Genomic DNA, 20,040 nt, shown 5'->3' with positions numbered 1-20,040 from the left:
CTGTACATGCATACAATAAAGACAAAAATAACGAAATAATTAAATCATGCCTTCACCAATAAAGTTGTACATAATCATTTTCTCTGGCAGATGAACTGTGAAATTGCACAGATTAGATAGAATGCATGGGAAATACAGTAAGAGGCAATAATATAGGAAGTCACTCATTATATGACACTGCCCGAGACCAATAAGGGGGAAAATACATTCATTTATCCCATTCTGACCGGGCACCCATTTTGGTGTTAGCATCATGTCGTGCTTTAGCTACTGAAAAATAGCAGATCTACAAGCTCATATCGCGCCACCGAGTGGCGCGATACGAGCTTGTAGGTCTGCTATTTTTGAAAAATCGAAGAACGACTGACATTTTTTTAGAATCTGATCTCAGGTCAGAATGGGTTAATCAAGACCAGTGTGTTGTCCAGTGGAAACCTCGTATGAATCTGATCTCAGGTCAGAATGGGTTATACTGCAGACCCCACACTCATTATGACAGGCATCGTGCCAGACCCATAAGGGGGAGAAAAAAAGTCCATATATATATTGTGTACGAGACATGATTTGATTAATAAAGAGCAAGAGATTCATTACGGAGGGGAAGCCTTTACAGAGGCAACGGCATGATGGGTATCAAAGACACGAGAAACATCACACAGACTGTTGTCATAACAACATATTGCGATAAACACAAAGTGCCATCTGGCACTGAGGTTTTTTAAGACACATCGAGAGGACGAGCAGATAGATAATTATTTTCTCAGGAATAAGAATTAGATTAAATACACGGCTTCCCTGCCAGAGCGGTGCCAATAATACCCCATGTTTTACAGAGGCAGTGAGACAGATGCCGTCCACTCATTGACAAGACACTACAACAATGCATTGTGCAGCTCCTCCAACACAATGCATTAGAAAAGTCAACTAGAAAAGTTCCGCTCCTCAGACTGCACAAACCCCGCCTGGCCAGGTTGCCCAACCCAGGGGCACGCAAAGTTTGGAAGGCAGTCATATAGTCAATTGGAATGGAATCTGCTTAAATCTGACTGATACATCTTGATCACATGACTGTAGAGATAATTATGTAGTAGCAAAAAGTGTGTTTTGAAGAAAATGTGTCAAGCAGAAATCGGCGTGGCCTATGTGGGAAGTTGCGCCATGATCCAATGAATCATCCAAAGACATTTTGATTGTATGACTTGTACGAGTTCAAGAGTTATATGTCAATTCGTGTTTTGGCCTGTCTGTCATAGCGCCAAAAACATGAGGCCGATTTGAATAATTGGGGCAGAGGTTCTTCCTTGGCCTACTGGGAGTGTGCGAGCACCTTTTCATCCCAATGGTGCCGGAGAAAAGGTGTCCACAGACACAGACAGACAGACAGACAACTATACCACCAGATCAGAAATGGACCCCAGAGATCTGGCGCATCAAAGCATAATCTAAAGGTGACAAATAGATGTAACCTTTGTGGAGACGAAATGGACTGTGGGAGAGCAGTCACATAATTATGGCAACAGTAGGAGAAATGTCAAAAAGGTCTGGGGAATGTGTGTGCACTGCAGAATACACGGTTCTAGAGTTTTACAAGAACTGACAAGATTAGTTATAACAGAGCAACCATAAACTTATGCTGAATTCAGTTTGGCCTTTGTGCCTTATGTTATGACTGTAATTCGTAGCTGTTAACAATTGCTCACACACACACACACACACACACACACACACACACACTCCAAGTGTGATTGTACTACTGTATATATGTACCCACAACACGTACGTGCTTTCCATGAACCCACACGCATCATGCATGCACATACAATCATGTGGAAGTTTGTGCGTAGACACACACACACACACACACACACACACACAGCACAGCACACACAAACAAAAACAGACGCACAAGCACTTCAATCTGTATTCAGTCCAGGTCCGGTGTGACCTTGAGTGTTTCACCTGAGGTATGCGCTTTGCATCCATTAAGTCGACGCGGTGTAAAAACCATCGCACAGCATCAGCGTGAAGTGTCTATTACCACCGTCTTATTTCCTGTTTATATGGCAACTGCCTCAACATCCTGTTTTTAATTACTTCTCTCCGGCAGCAGATGCTTCTCACAGCAACCTGCTGTGGATTACTCCCCTGAGAACTAATGTGCTGTGACAGACCCCACTTTTCCAATCAATAACTCGCCCTAAATCTGCCATCTCTCTGCCTGCCAAACACACTCCCACTTCTAATGGCACATCATTTTCTTTAAGGGGGTGTATAATTGCAGAATGCGGAAAAAGCTGTAGCACTTTTTTGCGTGTTCTACTTTGCAGATACTGTATATAGGTGCACGTACTGTATGCAATACAGTACACACCGGTGAAACTACGGAATTGCCACGAGTCTCACACTGTGCAGGAAGTATACTGTGGGAGGCTTCGCTCTCGTTCTCCATCTCACCACCTCTTCGAAATCCTCTAAAACAAAGCTTTCATTTCCCCCCTGCTCTCTCAACAAAGCAGAGAGAGAGACGGCCGCCGGCCCTGATGCCACTTCTTAAACCTATTGGTGATGGGCTCGTTGTCAGGGGATTCTGATCACTATAGGAGATGATACAAAATAAAATAAAACAAAAGCTTTGTGGTAAGTGTGGTTATTTATTTGTGTACGTAATGCTGCTGTATCTGATCTCTTTGATTGCTGAGGTGTAGATGAGAAGCAATATTTCAGCACACAACATTGTATCCCTTTGTCACACTGAGATTGTGTGTAGAGAACATCTGGTTCTTTCCTTGATTTTGAACTAATTGTTGAAAAAAATGTATAATTGTTTTTCCATTGTTTCTGTATTGTTTTTAGACATTATACATTCCTCTACATGTAACTACCTAAAACATGCATACAGCATTAAATCTGTATACATTTTTGCATGACATGCATTGTATCAAATTGACTTGTCTTCCACACATAACATCCTTTCTCAAAGCAAAAGTGGAGGCATCAAACTACTTATTAAAGAAGTCATGCGTGATTTCCACGACAGCCAAAAGATGATCAATGCTGCTAATTTTCACTTTTTATTGTTTTACAGTTCCCATCTTACTCATTCTGTTCTGATTCACGGTAGACACAGATTCCAATAATGTTTAACACGCCGTGACTGATGATATGGACATTCTTCAGCTGGGGTAAAACCGTCAGACAGAAATAGACGCACAGGGTTTCCGCTTTTCACACTGCAGCTGCACATGCTGAACAAAAAGTAAGTATTCAAATGACTATTACCAAGCAGAGGGATCCGCAAACTGGTGGCCTTCTGTTGGCACTGTTTCTTTATTGTCTATGTACTGTGTGATCTGTTTGTTTGCATGTTTTATGTATATCCTGATGACTGCTGTGCACAAAACAAATTTCCGAAAGGACAAATAAAGTATCTATCTATCTATCTATCTATCTATCTATCTATCTATCTAAACAGTCATTTATAGACACCTCCAGAAATACCCCTGACCATTTTAACCTCATCTCTGCATGAGAGTGTGTTTGTGTTGTACATAACCGTATACCAACCAGTGTGGTTTAACTTTTATTCAGCTGGCACAGTATACCAGTGGTTCTACTGTATGTCAATCGGACATTGACATTATTGATGCGAATATTGGGGTACCCCCATTTGAAAATACTTTGTGCCAGGACGACCATAAGAGAAGCTATGGTGGTTGTTGTTAGATTATAGGTTTCAGTATTAGTCAATTGTAGAATTCTGAGTAGTCATTCTTATATATTCTCTCTTTAGTCTAACAATTAGGAGGTGAAATAACAGTAAACTGTTCCTAACTTTTCTGAGGACCACCTTGAACCTTCTCAAGGAGGCCTGGGGTCCCCAGACACAATTTAGAATCACTGGTCTGTACAAACACTGGCTTTTCTGTTGTGTGTGATGTCAGACCAGCTTGATCAGCGAGAGAGAGAAAGATAGAAAGAGGGTGGGGGGAGAGAGAGAGAGAGAGAGAGAGAGAGACAGACACACAGTGAGGGAGAGGGGAGGAGGGAGACAGGAAGAGAGGGCGATTGAGATACTGTAGGGAGAGAGAGCGAGGGAGAGGTAGACTATTTCACCTATGCAAGCTTTAATAACATATTGTCAGGGGGTCAGCGAGCTTCTGCTTGTGTGTGTACTGGGCACGTGTGTGCACGTGTGTGTCTGTGTGTGAGGTGACATGAGGTCAAACTAGTCACATTATCCCTTTAGCCTCTCGGAAAAATGCTAGTGTTACAGACAAAAATATAATTTTTATATAAAATAATAATCACAGGTTGACAAACTAGACATCGCTAATGTTCTGGAAACTTTATTTTAGATTGTTAAATAAACATCCATTTACAAAGATTCTAATATTGATCTGGTCTATTCATTTAACAAATACTCCTTTTCTCTCTGCCTCATGTGGAAGTCGCAGTTATGAACGTGGATTTGAACATCTCCAACATGTCCGTGGAGGAGCCCGCCGCCGCAGGCGCCAGTGCAGCCCGGTGGGAGGAGCTGCACGGTGGCGTGCCCAGCGAGTACCGCATGGCGGGCCTGGTCTTCTACGGCGTCATCTTCGCCATAGGCGTCGTGGTCAACCTCGCGGCGCTGTGGGTGTTCGCGCTCACCACCAAGAAGAGGAACTCCGTCACGGTGTACATGACCAACATGGCCGCGGCGGACCTCGTCTTCGTCGCCCTCCTCCCCTTCCGGATGGTCTACTACCACCGGGACCGCTGGCCCTTCGGGGACCTCTTCTGCCGGGTCAGCGCCGCCCTCACCGTCTTCTACCCCGGCGTGGCCCTGTGGCTGTTCGCCCTGGTCAGCGCCGACCGCTACGCGGCCGTCGTGCAGCCGAAGAAGCACGGCAGCAAGGAGCTGAAGAACAGCGTGCCCAAGGCCCTGGTGGGCTGCACGGGGGCGTGGGTGATGACGCTCGGCAGCACCGCGCCCCTGCTCTTCCCCGCCGCCACCGCCGACGACCCCGACCGCGCCTCCAACTTCACCACCTGCGTCAAGATGCACGACGTCGTCCACCTGCAGCGGGACAGCGTCGCCGTCCACTTCGCGCGGCTCGTGTTCTTCTTCCTGGTCCCCGTGGCCATCATGGTCGTCTGCTACGTCGTCATAGGCTACAACCTGTTCCACGGACGCGCCTCTAAGCTCAAGCCCAAGGTGAAGCAGAAGTCCGTCCGGATCATCGTCACGCTCATCGTTCAGGTCCTGGTGTGCTTCGTTCCCTTCCACGTGTGCCTGCTGGTCCTTCTGCTGCAGCGAGGAGGCGACGACCCCGGGGTCGACTACTACAGCACGTGGGCGGCCTTCACCGCGTTCCTGATGAACCTGAGCACGGTCCTGGATGTCATCCTGTACTACATCGTCTCCAAGCAGTTCCAGGACCGGGTGATCAGCGTGATTCTGTACAGGAACTACCTGCGCAGTGTCCGGAGGAAGAGCAGACGACACACGCACACGACGGGCAGCATACGATCACTGAGTGACTTGCCCGGCGCGGTGATGCGAGTCATCTGACGTCTCGGTGTACACACACACACACGCTGTACTGAGCAATGTGTCTGGCATATAGTGTAACTCTACTGTACACACGTGTGCTCATTATCAACTGGATCAAAAACTGTAATTAATTTTTCCGAGATGCAAATTCACACTCACAGTATGGGAGCATTGTTGTTTGTAGCGCCAACATCTGCGTTCTTTAGCTGATTGACTCACCCATGAGAGTTGCAGCAGCTATAATTTCAGCCCTATATCTCTGCACTGGCAGACAAGGCGTCGGCATCTCTTCAGGTGTGTAGCCTGAGCGTAATGAAGGCTAACAGAAGGTTTGATCATTTTGAATGTACCCCAACTGTACGTAGCCTTTAAGCGTGGTAGTGGTTCCTATAGTGATTGTATGAATCAGTGGTTCCCAAACTTTTTCATGTCAAGGACCCCCAAATTGACACTAATTTGCCCAAGGACCCCCCATTTGAAAATACATGCCAGGGACCCCCATAAGGGAAGACTTTTACGGCTCTAGCAGAGATTCTCAACCCGCACGGACCCCCAGTTTGACATGCATTAGTCTACGAACCCCCCCCATTTAATGGCATTTCTTTCTCTGGAGTCTGGACCCAATTTATATTGTAAAATCAAAAAATTGAACTCTGAGAGTGTACAAACCGCCCTGGGGGTCCCCGAACCCCACTTTGAGAACCACTGGTATAAAGAATATAGAAGAACCCAACCTTCTATCACGGTGAATGAACTAGAAAGGTGTTACGAGCAACTAACAAGGCGTTACGAAACTGCGGCGATGTCTTTAAGGTCACTGGCTCTTGTTGTGTCTGTGCATGTGTTCAGGCTTACTTCCTGATACTGCACACTACTGTACACGTCGTACATTTGTATTGTGTAATTATAACCACCCACAGTGTGTGTGTGTGTGTGTGTGTGTGTGTGTGTGTGTGTGTGTGTGTGTGTGTGTGTGTGTGCGCTGCATATAAATGGCAAGTTAAGCTATGTTTGCTCTGTTGTATGTTTATGTATATTTGGTATCAATTCACAGAGAGCAGCGGTTATCAACCCCCAGTCTACTGGGAACTCAGATCTGCTGGTTTCCATTCTACGTCTTTAAACAGTGACTCATTTGGATTTCAGACACCAGCTAAATGCAATTAGCTGAGTTCTAGAGTACACAAATAGAAGGCTGCCTTGGTGTCAAGGGCAGGAGTTGTGGAACTCTGAAGCTTGATTTAAATACTCCAACATTATGTCATGTGTCACTTGCTGAAAATAACTGGTTTTCAAGCTACTAGTAATACTAATAATAACATGTCTTGTCAGCCAGCGACAGTCGTGCTACAGAGTATGAATTAAGCTTGAGTCAGAACATCCTGGTAACAAGTCCCACCAAAATTAGTGCATTCACAGGAAATAATGGCTACTGCTACAACCTTCTTGAAAACTGCTGTTCCTGCCATGGCCAGTTGATGGCAGCATGTCACAGAAAACACAAATCTCAGGCTTGTCTTCCTGGACTAATGGAAGTTTCTGATCTGACATGTACTTGTGATCATTCTGGAGTGAGAAATGTCAAGTTTTGCTCGTTGCATGATGCCATGCAGTACTTGTTTCAATAGCTGTCGTTATACTTTTAAGCTGTTGTAGCCTACAATGACTCCTCATGAAAAACTAGCCATAAAATAATCATGATCTCTATCTTCTTATGTAAATAGCATTTTATCACATAACAAGATGATTTGTTTTTACGAAGCAAATGCCAACATTACCGATATGCTGTGAAATTATGTGCACTAATATCCCGAGAAGATATCAGCAGAAGCACAGATAGATTTAAAGGTCCTATCAATCAATAAAATTGATATTGATTTTAGAGGAAAAAATATATCTTGACAGAAATTTCATAATTTAATGTCTCTGAAATTAAGAGGATCTGGGTGCTAAAAGTGTTATTTGTCAACCAAGGACTTTAATTACCCACTGCCCTTTAAAAAGGTGGCGTAATTTGTTTTCACATTGCCCTATCAATCATTGAGTAAGAGTAGGTGTCACTTTTTTTCCCTTATGGTGCCTATCTCATTTTCAGTAATACAGCCGTTTACGTAAAGACCATTAACTCCATATCAGGTGAGATACAATGACATTTTCCAAGTTGGAGCACGTACATCAAATAAAATCTCCAACATTATATTGTTACAGTAGTAAGTACCATGTTTGGCTTGTTCTCAAATCTCAGGTTGAAGTAGAAGCAGTCAGTTTGCAACGGCCCTGTCCCTTCTAAGCACCAGACAGACAGCGGCCATTCAAATGAAGAGTACAAAATCATGTTTGACTGTAATAGTCTGGCACAAGTGTCCTGCATAAACATCACGCGGGCTATAGAGCACAATGCGCCAATACACGGCAATGGCTGTGTACTGTCGCTGCCTATTGCTATAATGAAGGGGGTTGAGTGAGTGTGTGAGTGTGTGTCACATCTACTCTGTTCTAACTGGCTTAGACAGTGAGTCAGTGTCCCAGAGTGACTAGGCATTGTCTCATGCGATTACAGGGTCATGGTTCTCTGTGGTGGAACCCGTCCGCGGCATAGCTGCTCTCTGAACTGTTATGGTATGGCCTCAGAGGATGCACATCTTTACAAATTAGGACAAAATACAGTATATCGTTGCCGTTGGGCAGAAACCTTTTGTATATCGCAAATGGTAACTTTCAGGAAATGGGGGGGGGGGGGGGGGGGGAATCTGTTTCAATGGATCCAATGTAGTTATTTTAGTCATAAGCTCGTGTTAATACTTTTCATTGGTTAAATATTTATAAAACCCACAAACTGTCTTAACCACTTTCAACCACTATTTTGGGTATATGTCCTTATCGGTGGACATTTTCCTCAGTTTTTCAAAAGGACGGGAAATAGCAGAACTACAGATTTATAATGCATCGCACTGCAACTCTTTGTAACACTGTCTAGACAAGGTATAAAATAGGACATTGATTTATGAAAGAAAAAACATTAAAAAAAGATGGCATTTCTGTCCAAAGCAATGATATACCGCATGGCTGCTGAACTGTTATGGTATGGACTCAGAGGATGCACACTTTACAAATAGGACCAAATACAGAATGTACAGTACTGTAGTATGCTAAAACACAGTAACTCAGTACAGTAGTGTTAATGTAACTTCAAACACTGAGGATTTTATAGCTCTTTCCAGTGCTTACTCCTACTGTATATCTTTATCTGATCCAGAATCATCAATTTAATCAAGATTAAAAAAGGACAGTTATGTATAGCAAGTCGAGGTGGAAAGTACATTGTTTTATATTATTATTATCAATATTATTTATTTATACATGTCCCCCAAAGACAAATATTGTGCTATTCTCATAGCAGACCCCTGAACAGTATAAGTTTAATGTCGATCAGAGCAATTATTAGACCATCCAGAAAATAATCCTTGATTATGTGGGCTAAAATCCTTGATTTTGTGGGTTGTGGGAGAGTTATGTATGTGATTTTATGTGGTGAAATTGTTACGAAATATTCTAAAAGTTGCAAAAATATGCAAGAAGTTGCGAAGTATGTGGAAGGTTGTGAAAATATGCACTGCGATTATTGCCGTTATATAACAATCAGAACCAAAAATGGTATGTCTGAGTAATATTAACCCATTCTGACCTGAGATCAGATTCATGCGAGGTTTTCACTGGACACACACTGGTCTGATTACCCATTCTGACCTGAGATCAGATTCTAAAAAATGTCAGTCGCTCTTCGATTTAAAAAAAATAGCAGACCTACAAGCTCGTAGCGCGCCACTCGGTGGCGCGCTATGAGCTTGTAGATCTGCTATTTTTCAATAGCTAAAGCATAACATGATGCTAACACCAAAATGGGTGCCCGGTCAGAATGGGTTAAAGATCTAAAATAAATAAGGGTCCTGCATACCTGCGTCAGTCATTCTGTACTGCAGACAAAAGAAAACCCCACACAACACTGTCGCTTTTTAAACTAAACTGCAATATCTTTATCTGACTTAAACTGGATCAAACAAAAATAATTCAATTCAAAAGAGCAATTTGAATTGATAAGATTTCAAAATGCAAATGCAAAGTTCCTTTAAATGTCTCCAAATGAGTCAAGTATCCAAAAAGAAATCCCAAAAGTAATCAAACCAAAACATTTTCCAAAAATCAAGTAATCCCATAAAGTCGTAAAAAAAGGCAATGCATTGCTCAAAAAGGGAAACAATAATATTACTCACCCAACCTTCAAGCCAGGGCAGGCCCCACAACAGATTCCCTCTGCATGGATTCAGAGTTAAATCCTCAGAAATGTTCCTTGACCAAGCCATTCTTCTTCCAGATCTCAAGATGATGAATTGAACAATGTGGACCCTGTTGTAAACAAGTGTAATGCTTAATTGGGTCGTCCACTCACAGTTAACAGTCTCTGTATTGAGTTTGTGCTTGAAATGTACTGTAATTCTACAAACTGTTAATAAATATTTCAATCAATCAATCAAAAAAAAAATAGTTTCTGGCACCACTATATAGCCTACTCTGTGGTTTATCAATTTCTGATTCTTGTTTAGTATTGGCCTAAAAAGAGTCTCTTGCAAACCACCACCAAACCCTCTTTGATACCTAAAATGGAATCCCCAGCTGCCTCACTTCCTGTATTTTTAGATGTTCCTGGTACCTCACTTCCTGGAACTAACATAATTTCCCCCACAGCTCCCCCTATGCTGGTTCTTATTCAGACCGCAGCCATCTTGCCAGCAAGGTGCTACCTAGGTGCTACTTCCCATAGACAGCCCATTCATCCAAACAGAAAAGTCCTATATTAAACAACGTCAAAATCACCAACATTGCTGCTGTAGGGAAAGCTTGAATTATCCTCTTTCAATATGTAAAGTTTTTGTTTCATAAAAATCCACGGTAGACATGTTATGAGCTTCCTGCTTCCTGCATGTGATTTGGATTTGGAGTTTGGAAGCGCTTGTTGAATATCGCTCAACGGACCATGTGTACCACCTGTTTTGAATTTGCACATAGTGCAGCATCAGCAGGAGGTTGCTTTACTGATGACGAGCGCATTCATACTCTGATACTTAGAAAATAATCATCTGCAAGGAATTTATTGACAGGAAGTAGCGCATAACATGTCTACGGTGGATTTTTATGAAGCAAACACTTTGCAGATAGAAAGAGGATAATTCAAGCTTTTCGTACAGCTGCAATTTTGGTGAGTTTGAAGTTGTTTAATACAATCATGGACGATAAGACAAAAAAAAATTGGGAAAAAAAAGAAAATCCATATCCATATCCAAAATCCATATTTAGAAAATTCCTCTAATCTGGTGATGACATGCACATTACATGCATAATAGAATTAAAATGTATTTATCAATATTATTATTTTAATTTTAATGAAAATTCCGCGCACACACGGGCTATGGGGGCCCCAGAAAATGTACCGGCCCAGGGGCCCTAATGGGGATTAATCCGTCCCTGTTCATGACATAAACAAGGTTGAGAGCCACTGATGTACGGCACAATAATGGATGGAGGAATCACCACCCACGACATGTGGAATTCTGGGTACTGCAGTGCATCAGACAATGATGGGTTTATTGGCCGCTGGACTACAACGGGATTTATAAGGAAGAGGTCAGGGGTCAAATGAAACATCAGAGGGTCGTCTATCTGTCCCACCTGTTAGACATCAAAGAGAAAACCCACCACGCTCCATGCGGCAACTGGCATTTAAAACAATTAAGTCTCCTGTCAAGTCCCTGTGATGAATTATCCCGAAGCTTTACCCGCTGTAATTCTAAATCTTCACAACAAGTGCCTTTGTTGTAGAGAAATTAATGAAAACAAGATTGTCTTTCATAGAGAGCTGATCTAACAGCGCGACAGCCAGCTGCTCTTCTTTGGGAATAAAAAACAGTCAGCATTAAACAAAGCAAGGGGGAAAATACTTTTTTCCTCTTCCCCCTATCGCTCGTGTGGAAAACAAATCAGGCTTGCAAAGCGCTAGTGGCCATCTGTTTTGTTATTTGATATGTGTGAATACATGTTGTAATGACTTTGTTTGTGAATCACTCGCCACGGCGCGGAACACACGAGAGCTCTCGAAGTGCTGGAGTGTTCAAAGCTAATCATATAATTGGACACAATAGTCGATGACAAATGGAGACGCTCGCGGAGCCAGCCAGCTGGGAAAGTGAATATGTAATCATTGTAAAATCATATCATTTTTGCATATTTGAAGACGGCTTAATAGAGTTTTGCGTGTCAGCGTGCCATCAAATGACGATCAGACACAGTGTGTTTGGCGTATTTGCTTTTCAAATCGAGTGCCGTTATCGAGCCGTTTTGTCTTTGCATTCCATGTGCTCAAAGTGTGTCTCGACATTCCCCATCGCACCTGTGCTCACACTCACAGGTTCTGTTCTCTCCAAAGGGTTAACGAGGATCTGGCATCATGCATCCCTCCAGGTATAGCTATAGTAAATGGGAACATGGTGGTGTTACGGTTCCCAGCCATGTTTATGCTACACACCGACGAGACCACATCATCTGCCATCTGCCCGCGGAGTGAAGTATCATCATAGCGCCTCGCCAGCCACCTCGACATTATGTCATATGAGAGCATATCAGGCACATGCAATGGATACAGTTCCATGACATCAAACACACATAACCAATATTGACAAGACTCTCTGTCCTGTGGTGACCGAAAACATGTTGTTGTGTTCCGAACAACAGTTTGGTTTTAAAAGGCCGTGCCCTACACCATAGCATTAGTCTTCTTCATATTGTTCCCATTAAAGCACATGAAAGAGATCCTATATGTAGTAATTATATCCTACAGCCAGCCTGTTGGTCCGTATAGGCCAGCCTCGCCTGGGCCTCTCTCTATCTATACAGTATGGCATTAGCGGCAAAGCAGCTGCCTGCATTTAGATCATTTAGCTTTTTCTCTCAGGGCACTTTAATACACAGACCTCTCTCCCGTGGTAAACTTTACAATAGGATGTTGAAGGATACTCCTGGACTACCATAGGAAATTAGAGGCACATGTGTGTATCTAGTGGTGCAACAGTAAACCCCGCCCCGCCGTCCACCCCCTGTGATGCTCTGTTTAAAAAGCTGTGTTTAGTGAGAGAAAGAACAACAAATGGATTCCTTTTGTGCCGTAAACTAGGTTAAGTACATGAGCTATTGTTCTTTATCGGTGGTAGTTGTACAATACATTCTGCCTGGAACGCGCTGCTCTCTTGCAGTATAGTGACTTTAGGGACAGGAAACCGCGTGCGCGGCACTGCACAGCTACACGACATATTTACCTACAGTGGCTCAGTGGGAGTTAATCTTCTCCTCCGGCAATGGGAATCTATGCAGCATTGTCTTTTGTCTCCATTAGAAGAAGATAATCTAGTGCGAGGGTTCCAAACGCGACAAAACTGACTCCAATTGACCCCGCTGTTAGCGGAGGCAGGCAGAGGGAGAGGAAATGCATGGCCTTGATTACAGCTGTGTGTCTGTCTTAGCAGATTGTTATGTTGCTGATACACATTACACACACACACACATAAACATACGCGCACGCGCACACACACACACACACACACACACACACACACACACACACACACACACACACACACACACACACATGCATTTGCACACACAAACATACACGCGCGCGCACACGCCGCACACACACACACACACACACACACACACACACACACACACACACACACACAGTCACAGCACCATTAGCACGTATAAATAATGTAAGGCCCCTCTGCTTTTTTTCCCCAACTCTCTACTCTAGCTAAGTGCCAGGAACCCTTAGACTCCTCTCGACAGGTTCTCCATAGATTGGTATAAGATTTATTTTAAGTCAGCGTTTAGAAGTGTGTCCCAGACAGTCTTCGACGGGGATCGAGTGTTCCGTCCGGCACATTTTTAATTGTAGGGCCCTATCATTAGGAGCGGGACGGGGGTGTGTGTTTGTGCGAGTGGGTGGGAGGGCGGTGTGTGTGTGTGTGTGTGTGTGTGTGTGTGGGGGTGGGTCGTCTATGGCAGGGACAGGTTTTGTTAATATTTAATCCAGTCTCTCTTCAGTCTCCTCTTGATCCATGCTATCATAACGGCAGAGCGAGAGGGCTACATTACAACGTCGCTAAAGAGACACGAGTTGAGACACTGTGCGTGGCAACCAAACGCTGTCGCGCTCGCGACAGTGTTGTACTGCGATCACACTAGGAAAAGCCCAGTGTGATCCACTCAAGCCGGCTTACATCAACCATAGCAAAGAATAGCTGTTCTAAATGCGTTGTGAACTCGTAGATATTGCTGTTTTGGAATGTCTTCCTTGACATGCCCAAAATAGGGACGCCAGGTGGAAAGTGATTAATTTAACTCTGATAGCTTGCCGTGTTTGTGTGTGAAGATATACCGTCCAGGGATTCATCATGGAACAAGTTTCCACTCATGTCCCTACAGGGACATGTAGACTAGACATGTTACATTCTTTTGTCTTTCAAGCACCGGGGTCTTCATTCTGCACCACGAATTAGACTAGATATTAATGATACGTATAGCTTGCAGAGTTAGTTCGGCGAGTCAGACGTACTCGAGGGGTGTATTCAGTGCTCTGCAGATGGATGTGTTCTGCCCCCCCTCCCCCCCATCAAACAAAATGTTTGGTCAAACCATATGGGCTTCCATACCACTGGAAATGCATCCGAGCGGCCATTAAACACAGACACAAGACAGACAAGACAGGTGTCTTGAATGTGTGCCAACGCAGCCCAGTAAGGGCATGTGTCGACCATAGAGTATTAAAAGGATAGAGACTTACCACTAGGGCCCAGCGCTTCAACATTGGAGTGCCTAGCTGGCCCCTTGGTGTCGACCCCACCCGCTCACCTCCGTCCCACCTCCTCCTGGTGCTGCGGCCATCTTGGATCCTAAACACAATATAAACAATTGGAGAGGGGTGGGGCCGAGAAAGGCCCTTAAAAATGCATTCTTCCTGCGTTCCTTCGTCTGCATAATGCGTTATGGTTGTTGTTATGCACTGTTTGCTCCCACCGCCACCCCAGCACCACCGGTGGGCTCTGCAATTAATGTTGTGTTCCCCATGGGGGGTTGTTATTGTACATCTATCTCCCTGCTCTTAATGGTTAATGATGGTTGTATAATTGCGCGAGCTGGGAGAAAAAATGCAGCAGAGCCGAACGGCAAGATAAAATAATTATATGCGCACTTGTATTCTCATTCATTATAATAAACATTTGTTCGATCTTTTCGCGAATTAACTGACTGAACTGGTTTTTATTTCACCTGCTGCTGCTGTGCATCTAAAGCAAACAAGACAGACACTCAGCTCCACCTAAGACACGGAAGAGAGACTGGAGGAGTTGCCTGCACTTGGAGAGAAAAAGACACTATATTATGTGAATATGTGGTGGTGTATTTTAAGAGGAGACACACACAGAGGGAGTGAGAGAGAGAGAGAGAGAGAAACAGGGGTGGTGGGGGGGGGTTACTTCCTCTGCGTGCACATCACGTCCACTCTCCCTGAGCTCAATTACGGGATTGATACTCGGAGAGGAAACTTCATCATGTCGTACAGATGTCTTCACTGGGAGACAGAGGGAGACAACGCATGTTGTCATTTAGCTTGACATGGTCTGCATTCCCCCCAAACAAACACAATGAGAAACAGTCTGTCTGTCTGACTATAGTTTTCATTATGCTGCTAATAATGAATTTATACTATAGCCTATAGTAGTAGGCCTACTGCTGCGCAAGGAATTGCAAATAATGGAGCGCAGGGGGGTGGGTGTGGAGGGAGGCGTCACAAGCATCCGTGCACATGCACATCACATTCACATACTGTACTAATACTATACATGGGGGTGGACATTTAAGTGGTGGGGTCATGGTCATGATTGGACCTCTATAGAGAATTGAACACATTCTCCTGGGTGAATTAATCTAAAACAGTAATATATGAACGGTAAACAATGATTCCTCTTCCAGCCAGCCACTCGACTCCATCATTGTAAACATCGTTTTACAACCTAAACAGCCCTATAAAGTGCTCTAGGCATCATCAGGCGCAGCCGTCATTAGTCAACGCCTGCGTGTAAATCCGAATAAACCATCTCTGTTTGTGGGGTTCCGCAAGCACACAGCCGAGTAGCCAATACTGTACTTTACACCGTTTCCTTTTCCGAACGCGACACCGCCAGGGAACACGTAGGCCTACTCCACAACAATAACCTTGTTTTGCTTTAATTTGATTATAGGTTTTGTCTCAACAAACGCCAAGTCCTGTTTTGCCTCAGGAACACAACACATCTCTTAATCATGTTCCACCCAGGCAGCGTCTTTCATCTAATCTCACTGCCGTGGCTCACGCCCAGCTTTATTTCGCCGAAAGGTAGGGGAAAAAACAGGTACACGTGCACGCACGCACGCCACACACAGGCACACACACACACACACACACACACACCACAAGCACAAGGGGAATACAATGACAAAAGCCCAGCTCCTCGCCTCTGTCACGAAGTGATGTTTTGTGTTTAGCTGTGTGTGTGTGTGTGTGTGTGTGTGTGTGTGTGTGTGTGTGTGCGCGCGTGTGTGTAGTGTACATGCGACGTGTGTGTGTGTGTGTGTGTGTCTGCGGGACTCACATCCATGTTGTTTGGTTTGCTTCTCCATTAAGAGAGCTGTAAAGGAGAGGGAACAGATGGCGGCTGGCCCGCTCTGTCCTGCATCCTCTCACAACTGCCACACTTCCTGTGCGTCCATTAATCTTCTCCCCACTATTCCTGCAGCAGCACAACTTTATTAAAACAACTCGGGAGAGAGCGCACAACAAGCCCGCGCAAGCTGTCAGAAGGCACAGACAGACCCATCCGTCCACACACACAAGAACAGCACAGGGCTCCTTCTTCCTCCTCCTCCTCCTCCTTCCTCCTCCATCCGCCGCATCTGTAAAACAGCTCGGGCATGAGTTTTTCGAGTCGTCTTTGAACTGGCCGCCATAAAGAGCAAAGCCGTGGCGGGGACACAATAAGTGCTCATTAGAAAACAGCTGGAACTGATGTTTGTTGCGGAGTTCATAGGCCCAGTTTGTCAAACTCACACATGTGAGGGAGCTGCGCTCTCTCTCCCCCTCGCCTGGGCCCGACTACCGTTTACACACACCCCCCCTGGCTCAAAGAGCATGGGAAATGTTCTGTTATGGTGATGTTTGGACAGAGAGAGACTGCACTGATTGCTGCTGCACGGCTGCCCCCCCATCAAGGCAGAATGAGTGTTTCTTTATTATCAAACAGACCACTGGTGGAAGCACGCCTCCCAACGTCTGGGCACATCCTGCTACCCTAATAGACAGGGGGTACATGAGCACATGGCCGTTCATTCGTGCTCTATCTCCGACCAAACCAGTTCCACCACACATCTCTCTATGCAAAATAAAACCTGCACACTCCCACAAAACATATAGACTACATTGCATTCGCCAAAAATGTCTTATTTACTGTTTAAATATTACTTTTCTGACCTAATAGACAGGGGGTACATGAGCACATGGCCGTTCATTCGTGCTCTATCTCCGACCAAACCACACTTCCACCACACATCTCTCTATGCAAAATAAAACCTGCACACTCCCACAAAACATATAGACTACATTGCATTCGCCAAAAATGTCTTATTTACTGTTTAAATATTACTTTTCTGACCTAATTGAGCGGAAATTGCTCTTCAGTTATAGCTATCTATTTTCAGGTAGATTGCTTTATTTTACTCAGTCAGCCATATCACTAGGCTACTCATTTTTTTTCATGAAAAAGGTCATAGCTGGGTAATCTATTTTCAGGCAAATTGTGTTTATTGTATTTTATTTTACTCAGCCATAACAATTTATTTTCTGTTAACCAACTTGCTGGCTGGCAGGCAGGCAGACAGCTACTCATAGACAGGCAGACAGACAGACAGCTACTCATGGAGAATTGGACAGGCAGGCAGTCAGACAGCTACTCATAGACAGGCAGACAGACAGTTACTCATGGAGAATTGGACAGGCAGGCAGACAGCTACTCATGGACAATTGGACAGGCAGGAAGGCAGACAGCTACTCATAGACAGACAGACAGCTACTCATGGACAATTGGACAGGCAGGAAGGCAGACAGCTACTCATAGACAGACAGACAGCTACTCATAGACAATTGGGCAGGCAGGCAGACAGCTCAGCTACTCATAGACAGACAGACAGCTACTCATGGACAATTGGACAGGCAGGAAGGCAGACAGCTACTCATAGACAGGCAGACAGTAAGACAGCTATACTCATTGACAGACAGACAAATAACTACTCATGGACAGACAGACAGACAGACAGGCAGGCAGGCAGGCAGGCAAAGAGCTACTCATGTTATGTTATTATGTTATTATAACAGCTACTCATGTTATGTGCAATCATTTGTGAAGTTATGGCTCTTTGCGTTTATGCAAGAAAATGTAACACATTTATTTATTTACATATTGTGTGCATGCACATTGTACTTTGATACATTTTGCGAAAATAAAGCAATTGAAAGAGAGAAGTTATCAAGTATCATTAATGTCGTAATTGTATCTACTGGCCCCTGGCCCCTTGCCATTTTTGTAATGTGGCCCACAGGTAAATCTATTTGAGTATCCCTGATATAGAGTAGGCCTATAGGGATAGAGACCCCCCCCCCCCCCCCCCGCGCGCGCGCGCTATTCATTTCAATGGAAGTTGCTCAGTGGCGTTTTGAAGCACCTGGAAGAACCGTCTATACTTGGGCAAACGAGCGCCGCTCAATGTTAAAGGGGTTTCCTCATCATGAATCCGCACGGGTCCGCCTGCAGTTCACGCTCAAACCACCGGGGCCGAGTGCTTCAACACTGGAGAGCCTCCCTGCACACTGAGGACATCGTTGTGTACTTACCCCACAGTGTGTGGACCGTGTGGAGCAACAGAGTTCCCCCACAAGACTGACACCATGATCACAACAAGGGGCCCCAAATCTGTTGTCCTGCTTGATTGCTTGAGCAGGGGGAAATGCATTACTCAAGACCCCCCCCCCCCCCCCGCGCAAATTTACACGTACACGCACCGCCATGACAAATATTCCTGGAACGCAGCTCTATTTGGCTCTGTGCTGTAGCCTACGTGTCCGTACCGTAGCGTAGCAGTGAGCGGCTAAATTGAAAAATCAATTCCAATTTAAATTATTGGAATAAAAAAAGAACTGCAGGAGCCGGAGATAAAAAGAACCTTCTTCTCCTAGATCCCCTTTAATTGGAAAGTCATTTCTTCAGGGTATTCTAATGGTTCTGAGGGAAGATTGCAAAATAAAGTTGATGAGCTGGAGGGGAGGTTAATAGTGTGTGCGTGTGTGTGTGTGTGTGTGTGTGTGTGTGTGTGTGTGCGTGCGTGTGTGTGTGTGTGCGTGTGCGTGTGTGTGTGTGTGTGTGTGTGTGTGTGTGTGTGTGTGTGTGTGTGTGTGTGTGTGTGCGTGCGCGCGCCCTCGAGCGTGCGTCCGTGCGTGTGCATTTGACTGACCCTGTGTTTTCTTTTCCGTGCCACGCAGTACTCAGCCCTTCCTCCCTTATGACAGAGGCACCAAATGAAGACTAATCCTGTGAGCTCAGACACACTCCCTCATGCCGGTGGTCACCATGCAGCCTCATCCATCTGCTATCTGGGGGAGCGTTATAGCCCGGGCTCTTTGGTCAAACTACATTAACTGTCCCTATACACTTTGTTACACTTGTACAAATGTAACCGACTAATATATGTGACACCGGGCAGTCTAGAATGATACTCTGGCTGTGAACAAATTCTTACAAGATTCCCCAAAAATATTCAGATCAGAGAGAGAGAGAGAGAGAGAGAGAAGGGAGAGAGAGAGAGAGAGAGAGAGAGAGAGAGAGAGAGAGAGAGGATGTGAAAATCACTTGTACCTTGGACTAAATTAAGAAATCTCAATCTGCGAAACTACCATTGTGTTCCTGCTGTCATTCATTCAGAAGATCTGAGCCTGCTTTGCAGTGCATGTCTTCACAATGCATTGGGACTCATCAAACATCTCACCAGACTGCCTCTACAGATGGCAGCGTTAAGTTACGCTATGATGCTGTGATTCCAAAGCGTTCACAAAGAACCTAAATTGCAGGGCTTCCACTGCAGTGAAGTGAAAAAATGACAGCAACAGCTGCAAAAACTGTTGTTTAAAGTAACCGGTATGTTGCTGAAGTTTTCCACGTTTAAAGTAACCGGTATGTTGCTGAAGTTTTCCACGTTTAATATAAAATGTAATAATTGTACATAGGGTACTAATTAATATACGCAGTTTATCACGTTTAACATGCTCTAACACATCACACTTGCTGACTGTAGAATGTGTATGTGAATGCAAACAC

At 44.5% G+C, this 20,040-nt stretch overlaps 1 protein-coding gene across 1 annotated transcript; it reads left to right on the top strand.

Moving 5' to 3' along the window:
• Window positions 1-4,511: 4,511 nt before the first annotated feature.
• On the top strand, window positions 4,512-6,085 carry gpr18 (G protein-coupled receptor 18). The gene has a single exon (XM_080786266.1). It carries the CDS (start codon window positions 4,568-4,570, stop codon window positions 5,552-5,554), a length of 987 nt encoding a protein of 328 aa, XP_080642392.1. The 5' UTR covers window positions 4,512-4,567; the 3' UTR covers window positions 5,555-6,085.
• Window positions 6,086-20,040: the final 13,955 nt, after the last annotated feature.

The sequence above is a fragment of the Protomyctophum bolini genome (genome assembly GCF_963924005.1).
Source record: "Protomyctophum bolini genome assembly, chromosome: 16".
NCBI lineage: Eukaryota > Metazoa > Chordata > Actinopteri > Myctophiformes > Myctophidae > Protomyctophum > Protomyctophum bolini.
This window is presented reverse-complemented; position numbering and strand designations above follow the sequence as displayed.